This window comes from Myripristis murdjan, chromosome 17, assembly GCF_902150065.1.
Source record: "Myripristis murdjan chromosome 17, fMyrMur1.1, whole genome shotgun sequence".
Lineage (NCBI taxonomy): Eukaryota > Metazoa > Chordata > Actinopteri > Holocentriformes > Holocentridae > Myripristis > Myripristis murdjan.
The window spans coordinates 31,212,649-31,224,679 of NC_043996.1; the positions used below are offsets into that span (position 1 = coordinate 31,212,649).

Below are 12,031 nucleotides of genomic sequence, written 5' to 3' on the forward strand. Positions count from 1 at the left end.
ATGAGTAAAAACTCAGATTCAGAGATTAATCATAAATTTCTGGGAAAAAAACTCAAAGATTCTGAGGTTCTAAAGTTACAAATTCACAAATTTAAATAAAACATAAATTCATCTTTAATGAGACATTAAATTGTAGAGAGTCAGGTTGTAAAACTTACAAACTTTTCCAGAACGAGTTTTACTTCAAACAATAATTTTGTAAGAATTTTTTTTTTTTTTTTTTTTTTTTTTACACGGTGGATGCCTCGTTTTGGAGTGAAACTTGAGATGTGTAACTTTTTGATCTTATTTTGTACTAATTCCAGTGTCTGTGATGTTGAGAAAAACACGTAGAGACAAAAAAGCCATTTTCAGAAAAATAAATAAGCTCTTTGAGATGCTGTAAATAATTTCTATCCGTTGTTCTCCGCAAATAAAAAGAAAGGAATTTGGAAAGTGTTTTGCATCAATTATTGCCTTTGTGAATACAGATGTGTGTGTGTGTGTGTGTGTGTGTGTGAGAGAGAGAGAGAGGCTCTAGAGTTTAAACCCATCATAATGTTCATCTTGCAGGTTGTGTCAGTCGTCAGAATGAACTCGTCTTTTTCCCGACATTTCTTTGTCTTTTTCCACTTCCAGTAAAAGAGACTTTTCATAATAATGATTCTCTTTGTTTATTTGTTTATTATTATTCAGGGTTTATTCCAAACACTTTTCTTAAGGTTTCTGTTCAAAAATTGTTTCTCTCAGTCTGGGAATCCCTGTTTTCCCCGCAGCTTCATGCAGATTTATATTTTCATCTGTCACCTTTTCATTCTCATCCATTCTTTCGCAGCTTTTTGAACTCGTTCTCTTGTCTTCCCTCTGTTCTCCACCTGTTTTCTGTTCGGGATCAATAAAGTTCATCCTTTTTTTTGGATTCTCTTTCCTGCTGGAATCCAGTTTTCTTTAAGAGGAGGGTCATGACCTTCAGGCTGTGAATACACATACAGCTTTTAATTTTATTTCTGACAGAAAAAAGAGGCAAAGCTACGGCCCGGGGGCCACATCCGGCCCCCAAGATGTTCTGAAGGGAAAGGAGAAAAAAACAAACATTTTTAAATTAAAATTTCACTTTTTAATTGAATTATTGCAACCAGTTATGACTGACTTTAAATTCCAAAGGCACACATATTTTTATATTTCTTATTTATTTTTTTTCTGTTTCTCATAATTAAATTTGTCTCTGGAGAGTTTGGGCGGCTGCAGCTGAGCCGGGTTCCCCTCTCGTTGATCAATAAAGTTTTTCTGATTGATTCACATTATTTAACTGTTTATTGATCCATTTAACTGTGTAATCATTTATACCTGTAGGACCTGACTAATTCAGCAGTGCAAAATCCCCTTTCTTCCATATTATTATCATATTATTACATCTTATTTCTGTATTTATTGTAATATTTTGTAGGATTAATTCACATATTTATACATAACACACTTTTTTTTTTTTTTTTTTTTTTTTTTTTTTTTTTTACAAATTTCTAAGGCTGATATTTTGGTTTGTTATTTATTTTTCTGTCATATAATTTATATTATATAATTTATATAATTTAATTCTACTGAGTCTGAACAGCTGCAGCTGACCCAGCTCCCATTGATAAATAAAGTATTTCTGATTGATTAAAACTATTTAAACTGTGTAATAATTTATCCCTGCCGGCCTTTACAATAATTGATCAGTGAAATATCCCTGAGTAGTTATGGTGTATATAGGTAGACTTTTTTTTTTTTTTTTTAACATATGTTCAGTTTCTTATTTCTGGATTTATTGCTGTAACGTTTTGTAGAATTAATTAATTAATTCACATATTTATACATAATTCACACACCTTTTTTCAAATTGTCTAAGTCACATATTTTTTCTTCTTTTTTATTAATTTTCCTCTGCAGAATCTGACCCTGCCTCCTCTCGCTGATCGATCAAAAAAAAAAAAAAAAAAAAAAAAAAAAAAAAAAAAAAAATCTCATTCTGATTCTCTGATACTCCACGCATGCGCCCTGTAACTTCCGGGTTTATCTCCGCTTTGTTGACGGCGGAAGGAGGAAGCGCACGTTAACATTAGCGGCGTGCGCGCGTGTCTCCTGCAGCCTCGCGACAAAACAGCAGGTTGTGTTGCCGGTGTCTGCACGCGCACACACACACGCGCACACACACACGCACACGCACGCAGGGAGGCAGGCAGGATGTCCCCGGCCGCCGCCTTCCACGCGCAGCTCGCCTCCATCATGGAGGTGCTGGCCAACACGGCGGTGGCGGAGATCTGCGAGCTCGTGGACAGCGGCTACTCGGTGCTGCAGCTCGAGCTCTCGCGCAGCCGGAAGGAGAACGAGCTGCTGCGGCGGAAGCTGCGGCTCATGGAGCTGCGAGCCGCGCGCGCCGCCGCCCTGCGCGCCGCGAGCACGGCCGGCGGCGCGCTGGCCGGGAGCCGCGCGCGAGCCCAGCTGAGCGGTCACCTGGGAAACCACGTGAGGAGGACACCTGGCGGTACGTGCACACCTGGCCGCACCGGCCCGCGCGATGCGCCGGTGTATCGACATGAGGCGGAGCGCATGCGCAGATCCAGAGGACTGTGTGTGTGTGTGTGTGTGTGTGTGTGTGTGTGTGTGTGTGTGTGGCGGGGGGATCTGAGAAGAAACCCTGGATATGCTCTGAGATTAAAGTGGTAAATTATGAGGAAAAACTCACATTTATGACAAAACTTTATTTAATTTTATTTAATTTTATTTATTTATTTGGTTGAAGGATCAACTTCGCTTCACTTTGCTGGATCCGGTTCTTGGTTACTTCACCCCAAAAAAACAAACAAACAAACAAAAAAACAGTACAACAAAAACTGCTTTCCCAGGTTTCTGTCTTGTAGATCTGTGATGTAATAATGTCAGAATTTTCTAGCTTTTTTTTTTTCTTAGAAATTTGCGAGTTTAATCTCAGAATTTGAGTTTTTTTCTTGTACGTTTTTGTTGTGATAATCTCAGAATTTTTCTCAAAATATTTTTCTCGTAACTTTGTAACTTTATAATCCCAGAATTTTCCAAGTAGTTCCTCAGAATATTCCCCCGTCATCGTTGTGGCTCTGTCATTTTTTATTTTCTCCCTAAAGTGAATACGCCGTCATCAAGTGTTTTATTGATCTGTTCTGATCAATAAAACACTTTGTGAACTGCATCCAGCTGGTGTCATTATATTCATATCGTGTATCGTGTTGCTGTCCAGATGTTTGCCGTAAATATCGAGCTCTGAATTTTTGCGTGTATCTGCTGCTTGGTTTGGTTTAGTGTGAGGTTGAGTGTATTAATATTGTAATCCATAATCTGACAGATGAAAAGCTTGTGGAAGGCGTGTGAACAGAGCCTGACTCAGAATAACTGTTATATCATTTTAATAATTAATAATTTAATGATTTATCTTCCTCTGATGTTTGTGCCGTACGCCCTGTGGCGTCGTTTTACCGCGGCGACCGCCTCGCTCGCCTCAGCTCAAACTTTTGGTTCCAACTTGTTTGTTTGTTCCAGCCGAGGCGGTGGCGGCGGCGGCGGCGGCGGCAACAACGGCGGCGGCGGCGGCGCCCACAGCGGCGTGCGGAGGCGGCGAGCCGGCAGCCGACCCGGGACAGGACACGGCCCACAGAGAGGTGAGAGGGGGCGAGGGGAAGCCAGAGGAGTGAAGGTCCTCTTCCACACCTTTACCTGTTCTGTGACTCTGTGACTCTGGCCAATCACGAGCCACGGAGGGAGGCTGCAGGTCGTCATGCCAACCAAAACCTCCACCAGCCGATTTCACTACTGATTAGCCAGGGGAAGCCTGAAAGCGTTAAAACACAACAACAACAACAAAAAAGAAAACAACAAAATGTAAAAAAGAAGACGAGGAGCGGTACAAAGCAGACCTAATGTTAATGTTACAAGGAAAAAAAGATGTTTTCATGTCGGCTGCAGTTTATGCTGCGTTCCTTTGGGTAAAAAAAAAAACAAGTCGGAACTAGAACAAAAATGTGTTGAGCCCAACTTCCAATGTAAATGTGTTCCATTGTATTAGGTTGGAAGTAGTAGAAACAAACATGGACGCCCCCACGAAGCTAATGTTTCTTCGGCTAGTTTATATTCAGTTAACACTGTTCAGTAACCTTAATGTTAGCAAACATGAGCCAGCTAAACCAAGTTTACAGCGCCAGCGTTAACGTTAGCTAGCACCATCGTTAGCAAGCTAGCTGGGCGAGAGCATAATGTGCGCAATTTATTGAAAAGGCATCAAAATACAGTTTGGCTAACATTACATGGGACTAATGAGAAATTGCAACGCATCGAACGGTTCACTCTGCTCAAAATACGAGATAAAATCAATATTCGAGGGGAAATAAATTCCACTGCGGGCGCTAGCTGCCATGTTGAATCTGCTCCGTAAATAACGAGCTCGATCTACAACGAAAAGCTCCAAGTTCCCGTCTTGAGATTCCGACTCCTTCGGGTGTTCCATTGCTATATTCTGTGTAGGAGGTCGGTTTTTTCCAAGTTCCGACTTGGTGCAATGTACAAAGGAACGCAGCATTAGTTTAAAGAAACACGACGTTAGCGAGGATTTATGATGTGACGTGAAAAAACACATGAAATCGGACGACAGCGAGCACATCCTGTATCACACACCGAGTTTATTCTTCAGTCCTTTCCCTGTCCAGGAAACATGATGTGTCGAAACGTGCCGTCCCACTCCTGTCTATACCATGTGGAGCCCTGCAGCCTGGATACTTTAAAAAAAACAAACAAACAAACAACAACAACAACAACAACAACAAAAAAAAACGGTAAACAGCCGTTATAAAAGAGAAAAAGAGGAAAGAAGAGCAGTACTCAAATGACCGTGGGAGGTTCAAACGACGTCAGCGCTCCACCCAGTTTACTCCTCAACCGTTTCTTTAATTTTTTTGCTTAATGATGCTGTTTTGACAAAAAAAAGGGTGAATTGATTATTTGGCGTTTTCTCTCGCCTGCTCTGTACGGCAAGAGCCTGGATCATGATCAAATCTGGCAGCCGGTTCTTTAATCGCCTGGGCCGCGAGGAAAGCAATAAACGCAAAATAAAAAGCACAACATATTTTTGTGTTGTCATGGTAACGTGTGTCGACATGTAGGTATGCCGTCAGGTAGGTCTGGGCGGGCTCGGGGCTCAGGCCTTAGGGGGCGACTGGGCCACTGATTGGCTCCTCCTCTCTACCTGGAGGTGATCAGTGAAGTCACCTGGTGGAGTTTTTGGTTGGCATGACGACCTGCAGCCTCATGGCCTCCATGGCTCGACCCGCCTAGTGTAGAATAACTCAGATTAAATAAACATCTGAAGCAGAAACCTGGTTTATTATATCTCCTCAGGCAGAGGACAGTAATCTGAGCTGGTCCAAGGATTCACAATCTGTATTCCACCTGCTTTTATACCTCTCATTAAAGGGATAGTTCAAATTTTTGGACATGAAGTTGTATGAAGTCCTCCCCGGCAGTGTGTTGCATGAAAAGGGATTTTTCTCTGAAATAGCTGCTTCCGGCTCGTTTGCTGGGGTCACAACACTAAAAAGTCTTGCTTCTTAAAACAACCTGCATTCAAAATTGTAATAAATTTCTGTCACAAAACCAACTCCAGGTAAAAAGTCAGACTTCACAATCACACAGCACCATTTTGGCTCCGTCAGTAATGCAGACTATCCCTTTAACTCCTCCAGTTGTGGGGCCAAGATCAAGCCCCTTCCGCCAGTTTTATTTATTATAAAACTGGCAGAAAGGGGCTGATATTTATGAGTTTGTACACATTTGTTTGGTAGGAGTCCAGATTAACCGAGAGTATTGTCATTTCTCACGGTTAATTTGAACTCCAGGGATTTTTTTTTAGAAAAGCTGTAAACTCGTTAATTTGTTGTTTGACATGACCACTGTGCTGCGTTTTTGTTTTTGTTTTTTTTGTTTTTTTTAATGATGATGATGATGATGATGTTGTTTTTTACCTCTTCCCTGCTCTCGTGGCAGCTCTCTGCAGCTGAACCGGTGAAGCTGCAGCCTCCGGTCATCAAAGTGGAGCGGGACGAGGAGCCGTGGACCGATGCCGAGCATGACGGTGAGAAATGACTGTTTGTTAGACGTCACTCTGGTATGGAAGCGTGGTGCTGCCACATCGAGAGAAAAAAATGGGGGCTCATTATCACGTAATAACGTGAAAGGTTTATTGTTATAACAATATAGTTTCACGATATAACGTAAAAAATATCACGTTATTTCATGATATGAAGTTTTCACGTTATAACGTGAAAATTTCATATCTTGAAATAACGTGATACCTAATCATCCACGTCATACACGCCTCTCCTCAGTGAGCTTGAACATCGCCATGGACTCTCCACTGTCCAGATTTCTCCGAGGTCGTGGGGTGTCAGAGGACTGTCTCCAACGCATGGAACAACATGTAAACAAAAACACGTTTCACGAAATAATGTGATACTTTCACGTTATAACGTGAAAATTTCCTATCTTGAAATAACGTGATACCTATCACGTTATAACGTGAAAAATTTGTATCACGAAATAACGTGATACCTATCACGTTATAACGTGAAAAAGTCGTATCACGAAATAACGTGATACTTTCATGTTATAACGTGAAAGCATATCATGAAATAACGTGATATTTTCACGTTATAACGTGATATTTTCACGTTATAACGTGATATTTTCACGTTATAACGTGAAAAAATCATATAATGAAATAACGTGATAATTTCACGTTATAACGTGAAAATATATTGTTAGAACAATAAACTTTTTACGTAATTACGTGATACTGAGCCTCTCGGTTTTTATTTTCTTGGTCTGGCAGCTCTACGCTTCCGTACTCTGGTGTGTTCTTACTGTAAATATTTGAATCATTTTGTGACAGAAGTGCAGGTGGGAAGAGCTGTGTGCAGTCTTTGTCATTACGCTCTTAAAGTCTCCATGAAAGGACTTCAACTTCCCGTGAGACAGCGACATAATAGTAATAATTATAATAATAATAATAATAATCCATTTTATTTATAGGCGCCTTTCTAAACACTCAAGGTCACTGTACAATAGCAGCAACAGACAAACAATCAATCCACACAACACATCAAGTCCATCTACACAGCACAGACACAAGTCACCTGCACCTGCAGACGTCCTGCACCAGTGGTTCTAAATCAAAATTTCAACCAATAAAACGTTCACAAATCTTTAAACAGCCTCTCTCATCTTCAACGGCGTATTCGTAGGGGGAAAAAATTACAGAGCTGTGGGAGGGGTTAATATTTTGAGAGAAAGAATTACTGAGATTAAATTCTTATTTTTACAAGAAAAAAACTCACAAATTTGGAAGAAATAAATGCAAAAATTCTGAGATTAAGTTTTTTTTTTTTTTTTTACTGTCTTGACTTTGCTGCAGAATCAGCAGATTGTTTTCTTCTGAATCGGCCCAAGTCACGGCAACGTCTCTTCAAAGTCCAGATGCTGAGGAGGAGATTCAAGTTTATTTCTTATAAATTTGAGGGTTTTTTTCATAAGTTTACAACTTTGATCTCAGGATTTCCAATTTTTTTCCTCATAAATTTGTGAGTTTTTTTTCTGGTAAATTTAACACTTTAATCTCAGAGAATATCCAAGTTTTTTCTTGTAAATTTATGACTTTAGTGACGAGGTTTCCAAAGATCCCAAACATGAGCTGCTGAACTCCAGAGAAACGTGTCTAAAATGATACACAAGACATGCAGATCTTTTCTATTTGATGTGATTCTGCAGCTATAAAACAACAGCCTGTTGGCTTTGAATTTTTCGCTCAGTATCAGTTTCATGGAGCTTCAGCAGAGACACAACATGGAGGAGACTCTGTCCTGCAGGTTTTTCTAACTTTGCAGGTGCTTCAGGTGAAATTTAGAGGAAAAATCAAAGTGGTTCCTTTAATGACATGATTTGGTTTCTTTGTAAAGAAGTCCCTTTGGAGTAAAATAGATCCCAGTAAAGAAAGAGACCTGATATTTTGCTGTTATTTTGTCAGGTTTTTGTCTTGCTGTTGATGGACAGCCCGGGGAATCCAGAGCCAAGACAGAAGCCCCGCCCCTGGCGACCAAACAGGAAGTGTCAGAGCAGGACAGCAGCACTTCCTGCTCCTGGGCGGCCGGTGAGGTCAGCAGCCCGCCCACGTCGTCAAACCTGACCGCCTGCAAGAGATCAGAGAGCAGCACGGGGCTGCCCGAGCCGGTCAGCTACGACTGCATGGTGTATAACCCGCAGATCCAACATGGCTCCTGCAGTACCCAGAATCCTTTGAGTGAGGATCCCGGATGCTCTTACACTCTGAGCACCAGCGTTAGCGTTTCGGCTCCCTCCGACACAGGCAGCAGCTTCCCTTTTGTTATCAGTGAGGTGACACACCAGCCGCCTGCAGGTTTCCCAGACAGCAGGCAGAGGGCGCCGCCGCAGTCAGACGAACCTCCGACGACCAGGAAAGAGATCACGGCCGCACCCAACGCTTTCATCCTGAGGGAGGGCTGGCGGTCGCAGGACGCGGCGCCCGCCTCCAGAGACGAGTCGGGCGGGAAGTCGTTCGTGTGCAGCTGCTGCGGGAAGACTCTGGCCTGCCTGAAGAACCTGAAGACGCACATGCGGGTCCACACGGGCGAGAAGCCGTTCGGCTGCGCGCTGTGCGGCAAGCGCTTCTCCGACTCCAGCAACCTGAAGCGGCACCAGAGCGTGCACACGGGCGAGAAGCGCTACAGCTGCGTGCACTGCGGCAAGCGCTTCGCCCAGTCCGGCTCGCTCAAGGTGCACATGACGGTGCACACGGGCTGCAAGCAGTTCAGGTGCCTGTACTGCGGAAAGACGTTCATCTCCGCCAACCACCTGCGGCGCCACATGAGCGTGCACGACGCGGAGAAACACTTAACGCCCACGCTGCACTGACGTTTGATTTCTTAAGGTACTTTTGTGCAGAACACCCTCACCTAATCCCAGTCAAACACCCGCTGGGTCACTCATGTAAAAAACACATGCACTTACGCTAATGCATGTGTGTGTGTGACTGTGTGTGTGATTGATCGGCCACTCAGAGAGGCTTCGATCCACCTGTGTAGCATCTGCTGCTACAAAACATTTTCATCAAGAGAGAGAAGACGAGTGTTTGTACAAGTTGTTTCTTGTGTTTTGATCGCCTTTCATGATGCTGAGAGTTCCCTGTCAAGACCAGCAGTGGATGCAGCTGCTCTCCAAACTTTATTTTTAGAGACATTTATTCTTGAAAACCTAACCGGGAAGCTTTGAATGATGAAATCAATGGCTGTGGTTACACTTGTCTTTTCAGTGCAGATTCTGTGATCAGATGCACCAGCTCAGATCTCAGCTGTATCCAGATACTTGTGTCGACACTGGACCCTTCAGTGCCACCTGCCTGATCGGATAGTGATCGGATATAAATTCAGCACAGATATGCTCCTGTGCTAAGTCCATCTAAAATGGCACCTGGTGCAAGAGAGAGCCTTCTCCTTTATATTTTGTTTACTCAGTAATGGTGCCAGAGCTCGAATGAGATGTGCTTTGTTGAGGAGTGAGCGGTGGAGACGTTTGATTACTGCAGCTACTGTTTTCCTCAGAGCCGGAACAACTCCCATTCACAGGGGACTCCAGGTTTCAGATAGAAGCCACTGAAGGAATCTCCGATACTACGATACTTAAGAATGTTCAGATATGAAAGTAAACTTTTGAGTAAGTTTGATTGCAGCATCACAACTACCTACGTCAACACACTCAGCTTCAGCCTCTTGAGTCTGTGTAAAAGAGTGACTGTGGCACTCTGGTGGTCTGCCACAGGCTTGTCCTCCCATGGAGTCGCCCACCTGTTTGGTTTGAGTATAAAAGCTCAGTTGGACTGATTGTTCACGAGGAAGCTGATGCCCTGCACTCTTTGCGTAAGCGATAGATTTGCTTTCCAAAAGGAGCACAGCTCCATGAGACTGAGAGGGGATTTGAGGAGGGAGGGTTTCCTCATTGTGCCGGAGCTGTTGATGGTTCGTATATCCTGATAATTAGGCCCTCAAAGGATGCAGCTGAACTCCACAACAGAAACGGCTCGTACTCATGGGTCCTGCTAGCAGTCTGTCCCGGTGAAGACCTGTAGCCAACCATATCAGCATATCACCAAGACATTTGAATTTGTTCTCTGTATATTCTTTCATTACAGCCCTCTTTGGCCATCTGATTTCGTTGTCTGGTTGATGCACTGGCCTGTTTCTAATATTGATATGAGTGTAATTACTTTTAGCACAGTGCTGTTGGACCACAGTGCCGTTAGGCAGCAGGTCTCCGCTGTGCTCCAGCTCTGGTTTTCCTCCATCTTTTCAGATCATTTGATCATTTGCTAGGCTGATTTCTTACTTTCACACTAGGTGCTCTGTAGAGGAACCGCCATGTAGCAGGAGGATGATGCAAGACCTACATTTGATCAATTTCCAGATTGTGCCCACATGCTGTCCATACTTCACTGAGATCCCAACTCAATGCGAGCCGGACCACCTCGACATGTGGTCTGGTTGATGTGAACAAGAACCGATCTCGGTGCGTACACACCTTGACAGTTAATGCGTCCTGGCATGAGTCATTCATTCATTCATTTTTCCACTCCACTTATCCTGGTGTGGGTCACAGGGGTGCTGGAGCCTGTCCCAGCGTTCACTGGGTGGAAGGCAGGGGAACACCCCGGACAGGTCACCAGTCCATCACAGGGCAGTCCTGGCATTGTCCGATCACAGAAGTCACATTGAAAAGACAAGTGTAACCATGGCCATTGTCTCAGTTTAGCTCCTGTCAGGGTGAACCGTTGTTCATGAATAGGCTTGGGGCAGTGTGGGAATTTTTTAAACTGGTACGATGCAACCAGAAGTATCTTTCAAAACTGGTAACACTGGTGTGATGACCAGATTTAACCACAAGATGGTAGACTGACATATAGGTCAGTGATCATTTGCTAGGCTGATTTGTGGCTCTTCTTGGTTGTTTGGCTTAGTTCTCGATTGTTCTTGATTATTTTGGGCCCCTGATCTCTGTGCCATGATCGCTCAGTCTGGTGTGTTCTTCATCTCCTGTCAGCTGAGGTCTAAACGTACTCGAGTCCACTTGTAGCACAGACTCTTCTTCTTCTGCTGTGACATGACAGCTAGCGGAGCATCTGCGTTTTGTCGGTCAAAACATGATTTCATATCGGTATCCTGTAAAGAAAATACTGACACCTCAAGTGTTGTTTTTTCTGTCATATTTATTTATGCTGCATTAAATAAACATTTCATCTGTTGAATGAAGATTAAACATCTGCAATATCTCTCTCTCTCTCTCTCTCTCTCTCTCTCTATATATATATATATATATATATACATATATTTTTTTTTATTTTTTTTGCAGAGTAAGGCAGACCTCCATGTTACCTGAACATCAGATCAAACCGGAGAGACTAAAGCAGTCTAGCACAGCCTTAACTATTCATTTGGTGTTGTGCAAACAGGAAGACATTTAAGTCTCACAGATTTTGTCTGACATATGTTGATTTTTGAGTTTTATCCTCTTTGCTAATGAGAAACCAGTTGTGGACGGTTAAATCAGGGAAACTACACTGAGACTTAACTTAGAAAACTGACACCAGTTGCTAGCCAGAGCCTGTTCATCACAGTGGTGGGGCACCTCTCATGGTGTAGGGAATGATGTGTCCACTAGGTGGCGCATGTAAATGTCAATATGTAGCTATGGCAATGGCGCTACTTCGCATTCATATTCTTATTTCTCAAAGGTACTGCTTTTCATTGTTGATGTCTTTCAGGTGTGTAAGTGTCGTCTGTGAAGAACTGCAGTGTTTCCTGTTCCCGATGTAACTTCCTCTTGTTCTGTTAAACATGATCGAATGCCTGTTAATGTTGGGGGTTTTTTTGTTTGTTTGTTGTTTTTCGCAGTTTCATGGTGGCAAATTTTTTTGACCATACACTCCAGA

General features: G+C 43.0%; 1 protein-coding gene across 1 annotated transcript; it reads left to right on the forward strand.

Moving 5' to 3' along the window:
• Positions 1–3,537: 3,537 nt before the first annotated feature.
• LOC115375676 (zinc finger protein 90-like) lies at positions 3,538–11,269 on the forward strand. Its single transcript, XM_030075163.1, has 3 exons — positions 3,538–3,650; positions 6,025–6,112; positions 8,060–11,269. Exon 3 carries the CDS (start codon positions 8,278–8,280, stop codon positions 8,962–8,964), a length of 687 nt encoding a protein of 228 aa, XP_029931023.1. The 5' UTR covers positions 3,538–3,650; positions 6,025–6,112; positions 8,060–8,277; the 3' UTR covers positions 8,965–11,269.
• Positions 11,270–12,031: the final 762 nt, after the last annotated feature.